The sequence below is a fragment of the Engraulis encrasicolus genome, chromosome 9 (assembly GCF_034702125.1).
Source record: "Engraulis encrasicolus isolate BLACKSEA-1 chromosome 9, IST_EnEncr_1.0, whole genome shotgun sequence".
Lineage (NCBI taxonomy): Eukaryota > Metazoa > Chordata > Actinopteri > Clupeiformes > Engraulidae > Engraulis > Engraulis encrasicolus.
The window spans coordinates 39,428,642-39,448,641 of NC_085865.1; the positions used below are offsets into that span (position 1 = coordinate 39,428,642).

General features: G+C 43.6%; 1 protein-coding gene across 1 annotated transcript in view; it reads right to left on the reverse strand.

Moving 5' to 3' along the window:
- Positions 1-4,619: 4,619 nt before the first annotated feature.
- Positions 4,620-20,000, reverse strand: part of LOC134455805 (cadherin-18-like) — a 233,906-nt gene continuing 218,525 nt past the window's right edge. The window contains exons 11-12 of the mRNA XM_063207115.1: positions 19,383-19,634; positions 4,620-6,019 (exon numbers count right to left, since the gene is read on the reverse strand). Coding sequence (XP_063063185.1) covers positions 5,301-6,019; positions 19,383-19,634 — 971 coding nt within the window. The 3' untranslated portion in view covers positions 4,620-5,300. The remainder of the gene's footprint in view (positions 6,020-19,382; positions 19,635-20,000) is intronic.

The following is a 20,000-nucleotide window of genomic DNA, read 5'->3' on the forward strand; positions in this document are numbered from 1 at the left end:
AGAACGGTGCTGTGGAAGATTCATGTCTGCCTCCTGTCCCCATCCTGTCTGCCTTGCAGCCCTCTGTGGACCGATCACACTTGCATGGAGGACAATATGTCAGAAAGCCAGCACTGCTGTTGCTGCTGCTGCTGCTACACTGCAACAAGAGCTCCGCATCCACTGCTGTAAAGAAGAAACACTGATCACTCAAGTTACACTTGAGATTACCTTGTCACTAAATTATATATAGACACTGACATGCAAAGTAAATGCTGTTGAGAATCCAACACTCATAGAGTAGAACCAACTACTTTAAAAACAAGTCCGACAGGCAGACAAAGATGCATCCACTTGTTGCTTATTCAGGAGTAATGGCGGAAACGCGATACCCAATTTATCCATTGTTTCCTAGTAGGGATATCACAATGCGGTAGTACAAGAAAAGTGCAAATATGAAGAGAGTAACGCGAAAAATGGCAGTGAAGTCCGTGTTTTGGCCGATTTAAAGAATACGTTTCAGACGGACAGACAGACCGACGGACCGGCATACCCTCTTATAGAGATGCTAGGACGCATCTAAAAATAATGTTTGACTGCCCAAGTCTAGGAATGCTCAAATTCACTACAGCAAAGCGTGGTCCATTTGAATTTCAAAGTGTTGAGTATTATTTCAGACGTACAGTAAATTTGACTTCCTACATGTTGAATGTGCGGGCTATTCATGTATGTTTTTCTTGTCGCCATCCTCTGAGTAATGCATGGCGGACAATATGTTGAGGAACCAATGTTGCTGCTGCTGCTACTGCAACAACTCCAGAGCTAAACACTAAGGCCACAGGGGGAGCACTGAAAACCGGAATTGAAGACTACCTTTTAAGCAGAAACGTTCCCTGATCTATGTAGTAACTGGAATGGAAAGGTTAACACACATGTACAGAACATTATGCATTACAGCAACGTGTAGGAGACCACAGGTGGCCTTTTTTGTTGTTGCAGATGGGACCACCAACAAAACTGGAGAAAAAAGCTCAACTACATTATATTGCCATGACATTACCTAGCCTGGTCCTGACCATCCCATAATACTACCATTTCATTTCGTATTTATGGTCTGGCATTTGTTTGCTCTGAAGCGATTGTAGGAAGCAGGAAGTTTGCATTCAGTTAAGGTTTGAAATTATTGGACACCTCTCACCCAATCACTGGCAGTTACTCAACAACAACATAGCGCAGACCAATGGCTCTGGCACAGATGTGTACGTCATTGTCACGAGCGTTCGCCCCCACGTGGGGGGCGTATTCGATAATTGGCTGTTTTCTGGGGGGGCGTTGCGATCAAAATTCTACTGCTCCAGGCACTCCACAGAGAAGCATGGCCAGACTACAGTAGTGGAGCCAATCCTTTGGCGGAAGTACGTAGGATGGCTCGCGAGGCTAGACATTACCACCAGGAGTGTAAGAGATTGAGACTTTGTTTTTGTTATGGTTGTAACGACAAACTGAAACTCTGCATGAAAGGGTTTAATGTAAGTATGATATATTTTGTGAAGTGACATGTCTTCTCTACTGTAGATTTTCTCAAGGTCTATATACATGGTTACAATAAATGTAAGGGCTGTCAAGGGTGTGACTTGGTCCTTAACTTTGTTGGAGAGACAATACTACAGTACCCATATGGTAATTCTCTGTGACGGGTAGAGACAAATCATATTGACAACCAAGCTTAAAAAATCTAATACAGTAAATTACACTAGAGCATGACACGGGAGTGGATTTTCACTCCCGTCCCATCCCGGTCCCAGAAAAAAAATCACATCCCGTCCCATCCCGGACTGGAGTAAAAGAAACAAATCCCATCCCGTCCACTCCTGAAAAGAATGTCTCCCAATCCTGCCCACTCCCACTCAAAATCAACCCCAATCCCGTTTCGTCAAAAAACGAGACTTTTTCTGTTTGTTTTTTAAAGAAAAAATAAGCGGCATTCCCGCTCATGTTCATTTTTATTCCCGCTCCTGCCCGCTCCCATTCATCTTTATTCCCGCTCCTGCCCGCTCCCGTTCCATCTTTAAAATTTTGACTCCCATCCCGCGGGAATCCCGCAGGACCCGCGGGACCCACAGGAATTCCTGAAAAATGGCATCCTCTAAATTACACCCATGAATGAGCAACATACATGTTTCTTTTGTCACATGTTATGCGGCTCTCCACAGCCCAGGGAGTGCTGACTGAGCAGCCATCAAGGACGGGCAAAGATGCGCTGCAATCAGCACAGATCTGTTTCATATATGTGTTAAGTTCATTATGTCTAACTGTTTAATTTAAACACTCAGGGTTTTCTTTTGCCATAAGACATGTGAAAGTTTTTATCTTTTACCTGATATGCTTCGACGGTGTTACCTTCTTCCGTCTTCATCAGAGGGTCACTTCCCTTACCACGTACCTTACGACCCACAGGTGGATGTGCTGTTTTTCTTGATTGCACTTACCCATGCGTGTCAGTGCATGTAACTTCACATGCAAAAAAAACCCTGGTGTCCTTATTGACAGTGACCTAAACTTTAACAGTGACATGAAAGCCATTTTACCATGTAAAAAAAAAATGTTTCTAAATTTAGAGGCCTTGTGTCAAAACATGATCTGGAGGAATTAATACATGCCTTCTTTTCTAATACGGTTGATTACTGCAATAGTCTTTTTACAGGCCTCCCCAATAAGACCATCATACAGCTTCAACAAATCCAAAATGCAGCAGCAAGGGTTCTTATGAGAACAAGGAAGTTTGAACAAATTACTCCAACTTTGAGATTGCTGCACGGGCTCTCAGTTAGCTACAGAGTTGATTTTAAGGCAATGCTTGTTGTGTTTAAATCATTAAATGAAATGGGTCCCACCTACTGGATATGTTTCAGCGGCATGCACCTACCAGGTCACTAAGGTCAACGGAGAAGGATTAGCTAGTAATTCCAAAAGTCAAAACATTGTGGTGAGGCAGCCTTTAGCTTCTACGCTGCAGAGCCTTGGAATCAGCTTCCAGATGATGTAAACAATGCACCCAATTGATAGCTTCAAATCTAGACTCAAGGTGAAACTGTTCTCAGATACTTTCCCCTAGCAGCTTTAAATTATGTTTTAATTCTTAGTTTTATTTTACCATATGTTTTATCTTCATGTTTTAATTTTCTATGACCCTAATTTCTTTCTCTCTGTCTTGTTTCCTTTCTTTTTGCTTTTTTGTGAAGCACATTGAGTTGTACCTGCGTATGAAATGCGCTATACAAATAAACTTGCCAAACGTGCCTTCACTGTCTTACAGGGCTGTGTCTGATGTGCCACTTTACCTGTGACTGCAACTTACTAATTTAATTATTTATACACGGAAAACAGATGTGTTGCATGCAACATTTACCTGTCTCTTACTTGTCCCTTCCTCATATACTGTAGGCTAAAACTGCAACGCTAATAGGAATCTGTAAACACAGATATGCCGCATGCTGAATAACACTTATGGGCAGTCATGGGTGAGCAGTTAGGGTGTCAGACTTGTAGCTCAAAGGTTGCCTGATCAATTCCTGACACCGCCAGGTTGATGTGTATGCCAATTAACCAGTGCTCTCCCCCATCCTCCTTCATGACTGAGGTACCCTGACCATGGTACCGTCCTGCTGCCTTGGGCTCGCGTTTCGGGCTGCCCTCTCACATGGGTGAGGCAAATATGTAGTTCCCTTGTGTACAGTGATTGCTGCTTACTGTGTAGTGCAGTCACAATAACAAGGTGTTCAGTTTTTTACTTGACAAAATACTATGAGTTATTCTTTCACATTCAGATTCACTGACCCTGGCTCCTTTTCTGTGAGAAACTAGAATATTGAAAAAATAATGGCGACTCCCTTTGCTTATCCCCGTGGCATGTTTCTATTACTCAGAGGATGTTCCCGGCCTTTTGGACCTGTTGTATTTGGGGGGCTTATACATCAATATATTTCTAAACTGTTTGATACAATACCGATCAGATGTTGCGTAGACAAGGCAGAGGGTGCAATATGTGGAAGAAGGAGTACAGTTATTGTTGGGTCCTCCTGTTGTGAATCAATGTTGCAAATTTGTGTGAGAAAGCACCTAATGGCTCACTGTCTCCTTATCTTTTTGTCTCTGCATCTCTCAGCCTCGTACATATTGTAGGCCCGGGTCAAATGGACACAAATACCTTCTACAGGTATGTGTAGCAAAAACCATGAACACCACTACACTACAGTAATTAGCATTAGATCCGTTTCATGTATCACTTACTTTACAGCAACTCTGGCTCATGTAAGACTGCAATACAACAGCAAACACACAGATACTGTACGTTTGTGGTGTACTATGTACTGACTGTATGAGTGTAACTGCCACATGTACCTTCGCTATGGCAAGCTGCCTGTGACTGGTACTACATTCTGTTGTTGACATGGCAACATTGCACAAATTTCTGTGGGAAACACTGATTCACTTTTTGTTTAATCTCAGCCAAAGCTGGTTTCAGACTGAAATACGTAATAAAATTGGACCTAGTAACAAAGATTTTCAATTGAATTGAAACGACACAAATAGACAACAAAAAAGTGGGCGTTTTGTATGTTGTTTCACATATATCCACTTGTCCAGACCTCAGGACTTTATTGAGCAATAAAAAATATACACCAGGGAAAATATTTTTTTCCTTTTTTTTAGGCATTTAATTTTTTTTAGTCAAAACCAGAGATCAGTCCTTTTTTCCAGTCATTTGGAGTCACACTCCAAAGCCAGACAGTTTGAAAAAAAGACAGCAAGAAAGGACAGTGAAGAAGAGGCAGTTTTGCACCCCTCCCTTTTTAACCCCTGCATGGCCAGGAGTAGCAGCAGTCTCCTCCACCACAACGCCAGCAAAAGAGCAACACAGAGAGGAGGAGTGTGTGAAATTTAGAGGTTTGTGTATCTGTCTCTGTCCTCCAATGTAACGCGTTCAGTTTGTTTTTGTTCGTCCCATAGTATAAGCACAAACCACCATTTCCTTGTTGCAACCCTATCCACCTCCAAAGTGAGCCAGGCAATACTACAAAGGCGGACATCCCTCCGGGGTTCATAAAGTAAAAGTCCTGCCACATATTTTATCCAGCCAGTTCACTCATCCAGCTGATGATTCACGGTTGATGAACAAATTAGTTAAATCACCTGTGCTGAAGGCACAGGAGGCAGGAATACATGGCAGGGCTTTTACTCTCCCGTTTCACTTGTACGTCTCCTCTGGTATCCCGAACCAAGGCAAGGCAACGTGCCGGAATATGCCGGAACATAGGCAATCAGGGCTTTTCTGTCTCCGTCTCCGCTTCTGTACCTTCCTCCGTCTCTGCCTCTGGCACTGTCTCCTTCTTTGTCTCCACCATCACTGTCTCCTTCTCGACCTCCTCCCCATAGAGTTCCGCCAGCTTCCGGAACTCGGGCCCCCAGTCGTCCAGGAAAGTGTAGTCCAGTTCCGATTGGGTGCCGTTAGAGCCCAGCGGGCTGATGGAGCCGGTTGGAGACCCCTGACCCTCGAAGGCGTACGTCTGCAGCGAATCGTACGGTGGTCCACTCGTGTCCCGGTCCGCCTCCGCCAGCCGCTGGCCAATGAACTCGCGGATGTCCAGCTCCGCCTCCGTATCCAGGGAGACGGTGCTTCCGCTTCCACCGCCTCGGCCCTGTAGAAGGCGACGTGGAGTGTGTGGGACGTGTTGTGATTGGTGGGAGTTGTGGGCATGGGTGTGATTGTGGGAGGGGCCGGGAATGGGGGCGGACCCGGGGCCAACGCAGAGGCTGGCACCCAGGGGGGGTCGGGAACCGTCGGGCCGGATGTCGCGGCGAAACTTGAGGTCCTCGGCGGCAGATGGGTTCCGCAGGGCGCTGATGTCGAAGGCCTCAGTGTCCTCCTCGCCACCGCCCTCGTCGTCATAGGTGACCACGTTCTCCCGGATGTCCTCCTCTGAGATGATCAGCGGCTCCTTCTTGCTCCGACGCAACGTGATGAACAGGATCACGATCGCTATGGAGACAACAAACACAAACAAACACACACACAAACAAATGAATGAATAAACAAACAATTCAGCATGAGGCTTAGTCTTAGATCATTTAATCAGGACCGCCATAATTGTACCATAATTATGTCATTATAATCACATTATTATCATTACAGTGATCACATAATCATCATTATTATTACAGGTTGTGTTTCAGGACAAAAAGCATTGCACTATCATAATAACGATTTTAGCAACCCACCTGCTCCCTGCCACAATTTTTTTTATCAAAAAAATAAAATCACAAACACCTGCACTATTATTATCCTTGTGAGACCTTTTTGCAAATCACTGTTCAGCCAAACAAAAAAGGGATCATCTCAATCCAAGGAAATGTTCCATAAAATTGAAAACAATGTGAATCTGTGACCTTTTGTTCTTGTTTTCTGAATAAAAAAATATTACACTGTTCCTTCGCCAAAACACAACTCCTTTTTCACAGCACCCCAAATGCTGTTTTTGGGTTTCTTCTTTCGGGTGTCCTCATACATTTTTCAAAGACACACACTTACAAGACATTTTACTTACACATCATTGACAGATTATAGGGAAATATGACAGGATATTTAATGGGGTCGTGACCCCTTTAACCAATTAAAAGCTGCATAATGATGAGGGTGCGATGATGCTGACTCTGCATCGTTAGTTGGATCTGGGCCCTGCTAGCCACTCAAGATGAGCAGGGTCAGCACTTATAAAATACTGTACATACACATACACTGTCTTAATTATGACTGCGGCTATACTGCATTACTTTGATGTGTTGGACTCGGGCTGTGTGTGTGTGTGTGTGTGTGCGTGCGTTTGTGTGTGTGGGTGTGTGTGTCTGTGTGTCTGTGTGTGAAGAGGAGGTCTCTCTCTCTCTCATCTGTGTGTGTGTGTGTGTGTGTGTGTGTGTGTGTGTGTGTGTGTGTGTGTGTGTGTGTGTGTGTGTGTGTGTGTGTGTGTGTGTGTGTGTGTGTGTGTTTGTGTGTGCGTGCGTGCGTGTGTGTGTGTGCGTGCGTGCGTGCGTGCGTGTGTGTTCACGAGTGTCTGCGAGTGAAATATTCACACATATCTGTCCTACTGACTTTGCTGTGTTTGCAGGCTTACTGTTGTTGAGTCAGACTGGGTCTATTTAAAGAACATGATCACTAAGGGGGAAAGACATCGAAAGAAAGAAAGCAAGCTGTTTATGATGATTTCTCCGTCTGACTTTAGTGTGGCGATGTGAGAAAGCTGACCTGCTCCAGACTGACTGCGTATGCGTCATGATGACTCGCTTCAAGACTAGCTAAACGGGTCAAAAGGGTGTGAACACAAGACACAGTGGCACAAAAACGGGATGTTCAGTCAGTGTATGGGTTGCATTGGGGCACCCTGTTGTGGGGGCTTGGAGATGGGGGCCAAAACAGTGTTTAGTCAAAGGAAATCAAAAAGATTTAATTTAATTTAATGACATGCTTGTTTGAAATCATTCTTGTGGTTTTAAATAACAACAACTGTAGGCACACGGTGTGCAAGTCAGACGTGCAAACATCGGCAGAAGTCTGGACGTTGGCAGGTGACCAGCTCGTATACTTTCCACTGGGCTTGTTTACCCCATGTAATTGAAGAGACGCACACTGCTGAGCCAGTTGCTAATTGACGTGTGTGTGCCTGAGGCAGAAATCAGAAGGCAACAACTTAACAGGTTCGAAGGGAAAAAAGATCAGAAAACAAAATAAATAATGAAAAGAAAAAAATCAGAAAAGAGACTATGAGAGGATGCGCCCAATCAGACGAAAGACAACAGGTATTATGATGGTATTATGCAGTTTTGGCAGTGCGAGGAGGGGACTTCCCCAGAACGACCTCGTTATGGCTACGTGAGTGGTGACTCACCTGTAAAATAGCAAAAGGAGAAAATAGGGGGTGAGAGCAAGACAGATAAGTTCCAACAGTGGCTCTAGCACTGCAGACAGGGAGTTGTGAGCTGAGTTCGTAAAAAGGACAAAGTGCCATGCTTGTGAGTGTGTGTGTGTGTGTGTGTGTGTGTGTGTGTGTGTGTGTGTGTGTGTGTGTGTGTGTGTGTGTGTGTGTGTGTGTGTGTGTGTGTGTGTGTGTGTGTGTGTGTGTGTGTGTGTGTGTTTGAATTTGCATAAAACTGTGCTCCTGAGGGTGTGCATCCAAATAACATTGTGTCACTGTGTGTCTATGTGCTGTCTATGAGTTTGTGCATGTGTACATGTAACAACGTGTGTGTTTGACAGAGAGGACAAAGAATGACAGCAGCGTGAGTGACTAAGTAACTTAATGGCAGAGTTATTTTTCACACTACAGGCCACCGAAGCGTAGAACCCACTAACAGCTAAAGGCCACCACAGGAGGCTTTTGCGCCGTGACACGCCGCTATGCTAATTCCGTGTTAATGCCACACGTTGCGCAGATGGTGTTTAAAAGTGCACACAGTGGGGCCGAGTGTGTTTATCAACGACGGGAGTTGCTATGATCCCCCCCATTAGGCAGCCGGGACCCCGCAGAGAGAAGTGTGTCTGTGTGTGTGTATGTGTGTGTGTGAGAGAGAGAGTTGTGGGCATCGATCAATAATCCGCATTAGCCGTCATTAGCAGCAGCGCTAATGGCTCTGCTGGCGTTAGCACTTGTGTGTGAGTGTGTGTGTGTGTGTGAGTGAGAGAGAGAGAGAGAGAGAGAGAGAGAGAGAGAGAGAGAGAGAGAGAGAGAGAGAGAGAGAGAGAGAGAGAGAGAGAGAAGATTGAATGTATGGGGTGGGTTGAGCTGGGGTTGGGACGAGGTGGTTGCTGCAGCATAAGCGAGCTCATTAACAATTGCATGGTACAGATTAAGCATCCCGCCTCGTAAGAGCCTGCAGTCTCCAACACCCACCACCCCCCAACACTCTCTCACAATGGGGTAGCTAAGATGGGGTGGTGGCAATGGTGGTGGTGGTGGGGTCGTCAACAAGAAATAAGAATGTGGGTGTGTGTGTGGGTGGGTGCGTGTATGCATTGGTGCTGGGGGTGGGGGGGGTTGGGGGGTGGGTGGTGTCGTTTTGTTATTAGTATATTGAGTGAACTCTTGCTATTTTCCAAATGCTTTTTTCCCAGTTATTCATTATGCCTGCGAGGTCTTTTCCAGGGAAACTTTAAATGTCATTAGATAATGACAGTGACCCATGGAGTCTGTATCAATCTTGGTGAATGCTCATTCATTGTGTATGCAAACACAGGAAAACCCAGTAAAGATGGGGAGTTTGTGTGTGTGTGTGTGTGTGTGTGTGTGTGTGTGTGTGTGTGTGTGTGTGTGTGTGTGTGTGTGTGTGTGTGTGTGTGTGTGTGTGTGTGTGTGTGTGTGTTGTCTTGTGTTGTGTTGTGTTGTGTTGTGTTGTGTTGTGTTGATGAGCAAAACAGCAGGGGCTGAACTTTGGAGCCCGGCGGCATTTCTGCGCCCGTTGACGAAGCACACGCGCGCGCACACACACACACACACACACACACACACACACACACACACACACACACACACACACACACACACACACACACACACACACACACACACACACACACACACACACACACACACACACACGAATGGGCTGACGTGCCATTCTCCTCTCTCCTCTCTCTCTGTGTGTCTGTCTGTCTGTGTCTCTTTTGCTCTCTCTCTCTTTCTCTCTTACTCTCTCTCTCTCTCTCTCACAATCTCTCTCTCTCTCTCTCTCTCTCTCTCTCTCTCTCTCTGCTTGGTGGCTGCAGGCCTGGGTCCATTATGGCTTTGAAGGCTCATTATGGGTTGCTGATCGTTAGGCTATTAGGCCAACTGTGCTGCCAGCGCTATAGTGCTGTGCCACGCTGCGCTCTGCACAATACGGAGCAATACGGTACAGTGCCACGCCATGTCAAACTATGCTATGATTGGGGCTTGTGTGTGTGTGTGTGTGTGTGTGTGTGTGTGTGTGTGTGTGTGTTTTTAGTATTATATGGAGAGGTCAGTTCAGGCGGGGTAGAAAATAATGCTTTTCAGCTATAGTCTAATGAGTTTTACAGAAGTGATATTAGTGAATGATATTGAGTTGTAGTAACACCAAAAAAAACAAATCCAACAGTTCCATTCTGCTTTTGCAGTACTGTATTGTCGTCTGCTGTGTTGCACTATGCCCCCCATACTCAATTAGCGGCCCGCAGGCCATTTGTGGCCCGCGGGGCATCTATTTCTGGCCCTCGAATAATTTAGAATTTTTTAAAAAATATGTATTTTTTTTAATGTTTAGATCGTGTTGCCCCTGCCCAGCCCTTTATTGGGAGGAATTTAGAAAAACTGGCCCCCAGGGACTTTTAATTGAATATCCCTGCACTATGCTATGCTTTGCTATACTATTCTACACCTTCTCACACATCAGGATGGATTGTTTTATGGTACTACATTGTTTTCGAAAGGGGACTGCGTGTACTGTCTAACAGCTGCTGCATAACAACAGTGCAAATAGTGATGCTACTGTATGTGTTATGAAGAATTGTTTTCTGCCAAGGAAGCTTTGCTATGTAGGCACACAGTGTTTGTGTTGTTCGTTGCTGTCCATGTGCTCTTCCCTGCCATGTCGTGATCGACTTTTGGATCACACTGGGGCGTAATGGGGGATGTGCTGTTCCGCTAGGTGTTGTTTTCTTATGCTGCTTTGCATGTTTTTGGTGTCTGTGGAGTCAGCCTTTATGTAGCTGTCATCGAACAGAGCTGTAAGGGTAGCCACAATATCAGCATGGACAGACTAGATCAAACGAGTGCAGAGTCTCTCTCTCTCTCTCTCTCTCTCTCTCTCTCTCTCTCTCTCTCTCTCTCTCTCTCTCTCTCTCTCTCTCTCTCTCTCTCTCTCTCTCTCATTGTTATCCTCTACAACATCTCAGTGTCTCTGGATAGTTCTCTACCTGTTTCATTTTTAAACTCAGAATTCCTCATTGTACTCCATCTTGTATTCTTCCTCTGTGCACTCACTCTCACCTTCTCCTAGCCTGTTGCCTGTTGCCTGGCACTATGGTTCTCATTATTTTCTGCTACAGTCTTCACACCGCTACAGTCGCACTTTCACTTTCACTCCTTCCCACTTATTCCGTCTGTCCCAACGCCTCCTCCTCTCCTCTGTCATTCGCTCATTTTGTCAGCTCTTTCTGCCCCTTATTCCACCGCTTACTCTCTCTCTCTCTCTCTCTCTCTCTCTCTCTCTCTCTCTCTCTCTCTCTCTCTCTCTCTCTCTCTCTCTCTTCCACTAATTTTTGCCACCAAAATCAAGGGAATGGAACACAGTCTGAAAAATGGAGGCGGCAATGTGAAGCTGAAAACGACAAGGAAAGGGGAGGAAGAGTGAAGACAATAGTGCGAACAGGAAGGTGGAAACCCAGCTGCAGTCTAACTAACAGAGAGAGAGAGAGAGAGAGAGAGAGAGAGAGAGAGAGAGAGAGAGAGAGAGAGAGAGAGAGAGAGAGAGAGAGAGAGAGAAAATGGTTGGGAAAAAGACATGACAAGAGAATGAGAAAAAAAGAGAATGAAACATTGCATACAGTGAGTCAGTCATATAAATGAAAATGGAAATAAATGAAATGAAAGTGGAAGTGGATGACAACGCAAAAGAAAGAATGGGAGAGAGAGAGAGAGAAAGAGAGAGAGAGAACAAAACAGAAAGAGAGAACAATTGAGATCACATGAAAAAGATATAGAAAGGGGGAAATTGCACAGGGACATATGAGGTGAAAAGCAGCTATGGTCTCCTATGTCGGAGGCCTCCATGTGTGAGTGAGTCGGCAGGCAGATGAGGCAACTGCTTGAAGGTCAAAGAGGATCTGCGATAATGATTGCCATTGAGAAGTCTTCTTTTTTCGCGCCTACTCATCTGGTATTTCATTAATTTAAGAGGTATTCTGAGGTTCTGACTTCTGCATATATTCTCTTTTTCAATCTAGCCACGCCCTGTCTTGAATGTGTCTGTCATCGCATTCATACTCTCTTTGTCCCTTCCTCCCTGCCTCCACCTCTCTCTCTCTCTCTCTCTCTCTCTCTCTCTCTCTCTCTCTCTCTCTCTCTCTCTTTTCTTCTATTTTTTTTATTTTTCACTCTATTTTTCTCTCCCTCTAAATTTGTCTGTCTGTCTGTCTGTCTGTCTGTCTGTCTGTCTGTCTGTCTGTCTCTCTCTCTCTCTCTCTCTCTCTCTCTCTCTCTCTCTCTCTATCTCTCTCTCTCTCTCTCTCTCTCTCTCTCTCTCTCTCTCTCTCTCTCTCTCTCTCCCTTCATCCTTTCTTCTTCTTTCCTCTCAAAGACTCTGTTTATGTGGTTCAGTGCTAGGTGGCCCAGACTAATGCCTGATATGAATAGGCATCACCTTCACACATCAGTGACCATGATGACATCTTGACTCTGCTTCGCTAATCACACATGCACACAAATAAGCAAAAATAAACAAACACACACAAACAGATGCATGCACACGCACACACACATACGCGCAAACACACACACACTCACACACACACGCATATACACATGCACGTGCGCACATACATGTACACACACGTACACAGATACATGCACACAAGCAAATGCATGCAAAAGCACGCATGCACGCACACACACGCACGCACACACACACACACACACACACACACACACACACACACACACACACTACAAACTATAATGCTGCTTCATTTTGTCTTGGCTCCCTTCTCCCTCTCTTCCTCTTCCTTGCTCTCTCTCTTCAGACAAACACACCAACATACATAAGCACTCAAGCCCCGCAGATGGCATACTATAGGTTATACAGGTAACAAATGGTGTGTGTGCTGTGTGTGCGTGTGCGTGTGCGTGTGCGTGTGCGTACACGTGTGTGTGCGTGTGAGTGTTCAGAGCTTCCATCTTCCCGTCCTTATAGAGCCTTAACCCCACTATCTATAACCTAGGGGTGTAGATATTAATCAACATGTAGGCCTATCGATGCATTGATCCTACGGCCGACGATCAAATTGAATTGCATCGTAATGTGGGGCATTCTTACCCCCTTTAATGCATAAGCCATTGGACTCACACTAACGCATAACATGGGTCTAAATAGACCCGCATTCATTTGCAATGTATTTCTGAGCATTAATCGTGTATTCTCTCACACAACTTCTAAAACCAATATACTGTATTTTATCCTATAATTCTTCTAAAAGTAATTACATAGGTGGTCCTTAATTCAAAAAAGTCTTTTTTTAAATGTTCTTATATTTTTATTTTACAAATAAACATGAATTTGGAATTAAATCACTAATTTCTAGACGTGGATCGAAAATGGCCCGCATTCATTTCTAATGGAAGTCTGAATCTTTCACTATAATAACTTCCACAATTAATGTATTTTAATAGCTAATGGATTAAAAGTTGTGATTTAGGCTGTTTTTAATGCACAAAATGGGTGTTATTTTTTGTATCTTATATAAATAAACACACAAATAATTTCCCCCATTATTGCAGACATAGCCTAAGTCTGAAGTGTTTCACGTTAGGAACTAAAATATATTTAAAAGGATTCCAGTCAGGAACAAATAAACTGCGGACAGTGTTTGACCACTGTTGACCACTGCTGACCTATTGGATTTAATCATTCCAGGTCATGCATATTTGTGTAATAAGAGACGATGTGCTCGGAGGAGCCCAATAGCCTATATCAGGCCATAATTAATGTGCATAATAATTAGGCAACTTTGCTATGGGAAAATATGGGAGTATCTAACAAACTCCAAAAATACTATAAACAATTTTGATGTCTTCCAGAGGGGTGTGGCTGTCTTGAAATATTGGTCACATCCGTCTAAAGCACTGTTACAAAGCCATCAGTGTCACATGACATGAGCTCACAAAGTCACTGCCAGATTTAGAAGAATTGAAGATGAAACTACCACAAAACTATTACCTGCAGTGCTGTTATATTCCAGAACTGAAACCTACATTGAGTGTCCACAAGAACATTGTATTCAGCACTCAGAGAGCAAGGTAAAACAGGCTGAAACCTGAAGACCACTCAACAAGAAACTGAAGTCAAGACTGGGTCAACAAATGTCTTCAGACAGTTTTTTCAATGTTTTTTTATGAACTAGTGAAGGTGACTGTTAATGGACCAGGTAGATGAGTCTATGGCTAGATCAGCAATGTGCACACTTACATGAGTTCCTGAGTTCCACTCAAATGCCAGCAAAGTACAGCATAAATACCATGGTCTTCAAAAGATGCAAATGTCTTCCTCTCAATGATCCAGCAATGGGCTCATCCACCCTGTCCATCATGCCAAGAGTCACTTTCCCAAGTCCATATAGGCCTAACTTTGAAAACTCTGTCCCCAGGTATTTTTGACCCAGTCTTGACGTAATTAACTTGTCTAGTGTAATCCCTTCTTACCTTGGCCATATCTCTGAGTGCTCAATGCCCTGTTCTTCTGGACACTTGGTGTAGGTTTCTGTTAATATTATAGGACTGCAGGGTAATACTTTGTAGCTCCACCTTAAATTCTTCTAAATTTTTGGCAGTGACATTTCTTACGAGACTGATGACTTTGTAATGATGCATTTCATAATTCTGTGGTAAAGTGACCAACGTCTTGCCAATTTCACGACAGCCACATCCCTCTAGAAGACTTCAAAATTGTTAATCGACTTTTCAGAGTTTGTTAGATCTATTTTGTGGCCCATTTTCCAAGAAGACAACAAAGTTGCCTAATAATTATGCACCTTCGACCACAGCCCCATATTTTTATACAAATATGCATGGCCTGGAATGCTTAAATCCGATTGGTTTTCAAGTTCATATAGATTCCTGTTGGAAAATAAGCATAAAAAGACAATATGGACAAAAAACATGTTTGCCTAATAATTTTGAACACAGTGTATATAAAAAATGAATGCGGATACTTTTTGACCCATGTGTGTAAATATCATATAATTGTACAAAATGATGTCTATTTCAAAGACTAACCATAGAGTATTTGAATTAAGTATTGATGTTGGGAGTTAATACTCCATAAATGACAAAAAGTTGAATTTTTAGTAAAAGAATCAAAATCCTTTCTCAATATGGCTAAGAGCTTGTGATGAAATTACATAGGAAATGAATGCAGGTCTATTTATACCCATGTGTCTAAATATCATATAGTTATATAAAATGACTTCTATATCAAAGAATAACCATCAAGAATTTAAAATAAGTATTGATGTTGGGAGTTAATACTCCATAAATGATAAAAAGTTGGACTTTTAGTAAAATAATCAAAATCCTTTTTCAATATGGCTAAGAGACATTAAGCTTGTGATGAAATTACATAGGAAATGAATGTGGGTCTATTTAGACCCATGTTATGCGTTAAAGGGGTAGTAACCAAAAAAGTGTTTTCACGCAAAAAGTTATGATGCATAAAAATACATTAAGTCATCTAAGGGACAAAACAAGTCAATTGAGGAATTCATGGAGTGCTGAGTAAGAAAATTGTATTCTTACAAAGATATAGAAATTTTAAACTCAGCCGGGTCTATTTAGACCCATGTTATGCGTTAAAGGGTTAAGTATTGAAAATAATCGCTGCTCCCCGCCAAATGCCCTCATTCCATAAAATTACAGAAGAGGAAAAGTAATTGGAAAAAAATTGTATTGAATCGAATCATATCGTATTATGGGGAATTCTTAAGTATCGTCATGGAGGCTGTGATTTACAGCCCGACTATAACACGATAACACACACACACACACACACACAGGCTCACACACATACACACAGTATGCAGACACGCACACAGACACACACACACACACACACACACACACACACACACAGACACACACACACACACACACACACACACACACACACACTCACACACACACACACACACACACACACACACACACACACACACACACACACACACACACACACACACACACACACATACACACACTTAGCAACATAACACAACCATTTACGACACCTTTTATTTTGGCAAATGCAGCGATTTTCCAAATTCTATATGGAAAGATTCTGTGTTCCAGATGTCTTGAAATTCAATGAAAGTTTTGAGAAAGGTTGTGACATTTGATTTGCCGCATTTCCAAAGCATAATAAAATTAATGTCATCAACCAGCTTTTTCTGAAATAACACCGCACTTTGTTCTTCTGTGTGGTCCACGTTCCACTTGATTTCCGTTGGGGTATTTAAAATAAATGAAATAGGCGCTTGTTTAATTTCCCTAGAAGAATTAAGGCCTAACCTATGGAGTGCTTCGCACAATTACGCAATTTTGTGTACTTTTAAGTCGTTAAAGGTCATGCAGATTTCATTAAGGGTCCTTGAAAAGTTGTGGAGAGGAGAAGTGCAGAAGTGTGACTTTCGAAATGTCACTGAGAAGGGGCGGGTTCCATGTGCCAGTTCAGCCACAGAGACCCAGATAGATCGCTTCTCCAGATAGATGCTTAAACACTGCTCTACTCCTCTCTATCCTTATATCCCTCTATCCCAAAATGATCCCCTCCCTCTCTCTTTACCTCTGCCATACTGTACACGTATCCCCTCTTTCTGGGTGCTTTCACACTTGGTCACTTTAAGACATTTAAGTGAACTCAGACCTTTGTGCAGACCTGTGTGCAGACCTGTGATACTTACACACTCTTACACTCTTTTTGTTGATCCTTGTATCCCTCTATTCAAAAATCATCCCTCTCCCCCTCTCTCTCTCTCTCTCTCTCTCTCTCTCTCTCTCTCTCTCTCTCTCTCTCTCTCTCTCTCTCTCTCTCTCTCTCTCTCTCTCTCTCTCTCTCTCTCTCTCTCTCTCTCTCTCCACTATGTCCCACTCATCACCTCATTTATTCTCTACCGCTCCATCCATTTCCTCATCCACTCCTTATCTACTGTATTCTTGTGTTCCTCTATCCCAGTGTTTCCCAACCAGGGGTACGTGTACCACTAGGGGTACGCGAGCACACTGCAGGGGGTACTTGGGGGTACTTAAAAATGAAATTTTAATCTAATTTATGGAGCTTAGTTACATTGGGATGGAGAAAGCGATATAGAACTTAACTTAGGGGGTACTCATGGCACAACGAAAAGGCTTGGGGGTACACAAGACAAAAAAGGTTGGGAAACACTGCTCTATCCCAAAATCACCCCCTCCCTCTCTCCTTGCCTCTATACTCTCTATCCCTCCACCATACACTCATCTCTTCTTCCTTTCTCTATTGCTCTGTCATTTTCTCATCTTCTTCTTTCTTTCATTTGAAGAGCAAAGCTGTACTTAGTATCCAACTCACACCAAATGATAAAACAGAATACGGGTAACAGGGTGTTTTTTTCCCATGAGCATTAAAGAACTTGTAAAATGATGAAAAAATAGTTAAAATGATGGGAAAAGAAACAATGAGAACAGAAGTTTCCGTGCCTACTGCCTACTCTACCCTAGAAATACAAAAGAGACCACGATAGCATCTCTAGAAAGACATTTCTATAAGGAGCAAAGTTGTGCTTCGTATCTGACTATCACTGAAACATTCAGCAAAAATTGGGCCATGAGTTATGTTATTGTACATGTGGATATCCACTAGATAAGTACTGAAATGAATATCAATGCTAAAAGTTTTTTTTTTATCAAGCAATAATAAAAGTTGATTATATGCTTACTCTACTATGCATTACTTGTTTAAAGTTAAAATTAATTTTTCTGAGTTCATGTAGTTGTTGCACTTAGCGTTTGTAGGGTGATGTTGTTAATCACAGAAGTATGAATGATTCAGGATCCCTTAAAATGGTATTTAATTAAATCGTGCATCACTTTGATCCAATGTGTTCTTTGTAGTTGTAAACAAGATGTCCTTGATGAATATGGATATGCGCTTAATGCAGACAGCAGTTAGTAGATTTATGCTTTTGGAATAAAAGAAGCAGAACACTGTGACCCCTTTGACGGTAGAATTTGTATATTAATCAACAGTGTAATTGATGTACTACATGCAAAGTACAGTAGAGTGTATTATTAATGGATATTAATGGCTTGGCCTTACAGCTAATTATGCTTAACATAGCAAGTTAACTGATGAATTAACCTATCATTTTATAGGGGTAGACATTACAGCCTCAGGTCAAGCTTCAACGGTTTTGGTTAAAGAAGAATTTAATGAAGTCTGACTGGCCTAACTTCTGATACAGCATTTTGGTATATTTCATGTGTGGACAAAAAATATTTCTGTCCATTTTACATGGATTTACAGTAGCTTGTTTGTGTATGGTTTGGCTTTTTTATTTTTTATTTCATATTTTATTTTGTGAATGATTTGTAAAGGACAAAAGTTGTGTGGACTTAAAGGTCAGGTGAGTAAGATAAATGGTGAGGGCTTGCCATTGCTCACACACGGTGCCTCAGGGGTCAGGTGTAAAGGTCAGTGGCTACAGCAGAAGGCTCAGAGGTTAACGCTGCAAAGTCAGAAATGTTGACAGAGAGAGCTGCAGTTGAGGGGATATTTTGTAGACACCAAAGACCAGTCAACGTCAGCTTTTTCCCTTTTTTTCCCTTTTCTTTTTAATGCTATAACCTCCAGAGGATGTCTGGACTTTGCACTTTTTCAGATCAATTTGAATCCATATCATTGTATTTGACCAGCTGGCCTTAATGTGCAGGTGGTAAATAAACTGGAAAAGAGCGATTGTTTGCCAGTAACATTGATTTCGATGATCAATGCTATGCCAGATACTTTCTCTCTACAGTGTGTGTGGAGTGTGGGAGTGAGAGCATGAGAGGGGGGGTTGGTGATAGGAGGGGATGGACTGAGATCTGTCGCACCTTATCCCACAGCGTCAAGGAAATTTAATTTAATAAATTCTTTTGAAAATGCACCAATGACCAAAGAACAACATCTGCCTAAACTGCCTGATGATTGACCGATGATTGATTACATGACTGAAGTAATTGATTTGACCCCCCCACCCCCCAATCAAAACAGCCAATGCAACAGCTAATACTTTTTGACCTTTAAATGCCAGGCTACAAACCTGATTGTGTCCAAGGTGAAAGTTCAGGAGGCAGATGCTCCCACACACAACCCCTGCCTCAAATATTAACACACACGCACACGCACACGCACACAGACACACACACACACAAACACACACACACAGACACACATACACACACACACATAGTCCCCTCCCCCTAACACACACACACACACACACACACACACACACACACACACACACACACACACACACACACACACACACACACACACACACACACACACACACACACACACACACACACACAAACTCTCTCTCTCTCTCTCACCGAGCAGTATGAGGACGCAAAGCAGGATGGCGATGAGGGCCCCCGTGCTGAGGCCCGCCGACGACAGGAAGGCCTCGCTCTGGCACACCTTGGCCCGCGTGCCGCGCTGGCACGGGCACACGCGCAGCGTCAGCGTGCTGGTGCCGCTCAGCATGGGCTCGCCGTTGTCCCACACCACGATGGGCAGCGTGTACAGCTCCTGGGACAGCCGGTTGAAGCGCCGCCGCCGCCCGATGATGCTCGCCGTGCTGTCTGTAGATGGAGAGAGAGAGGAGGGAGGGGGGGGGGGGGGTTGGAGAGAGAGAGAGATGGGGGGAAAAAAGGACAGAGAGAGATAGAGAGAGAGAGGGGAGAGGGAAAGATGGAGAGAGATGGGAGTGGGGTGGGGGGTGGAGAGAGGGAGAGATATATGGGGAGAGGGAGAGATGGAAAGATGGAGGGAGAGGGGAGGTGGGATAATGGGCATAAAGGGGAGGATAAAAAGCGGGAGGGAGAGAGGGGGGGGGGTGGAGAGAGAGATATATGGGGAAAGAGGGAGAGAGAGAGTAAGAGGGGAAGGAGGGAGAGAGGGCATAAAAGATCATGGGCATGAAGGGGAGGGCAGGAAGAGCGGGGATA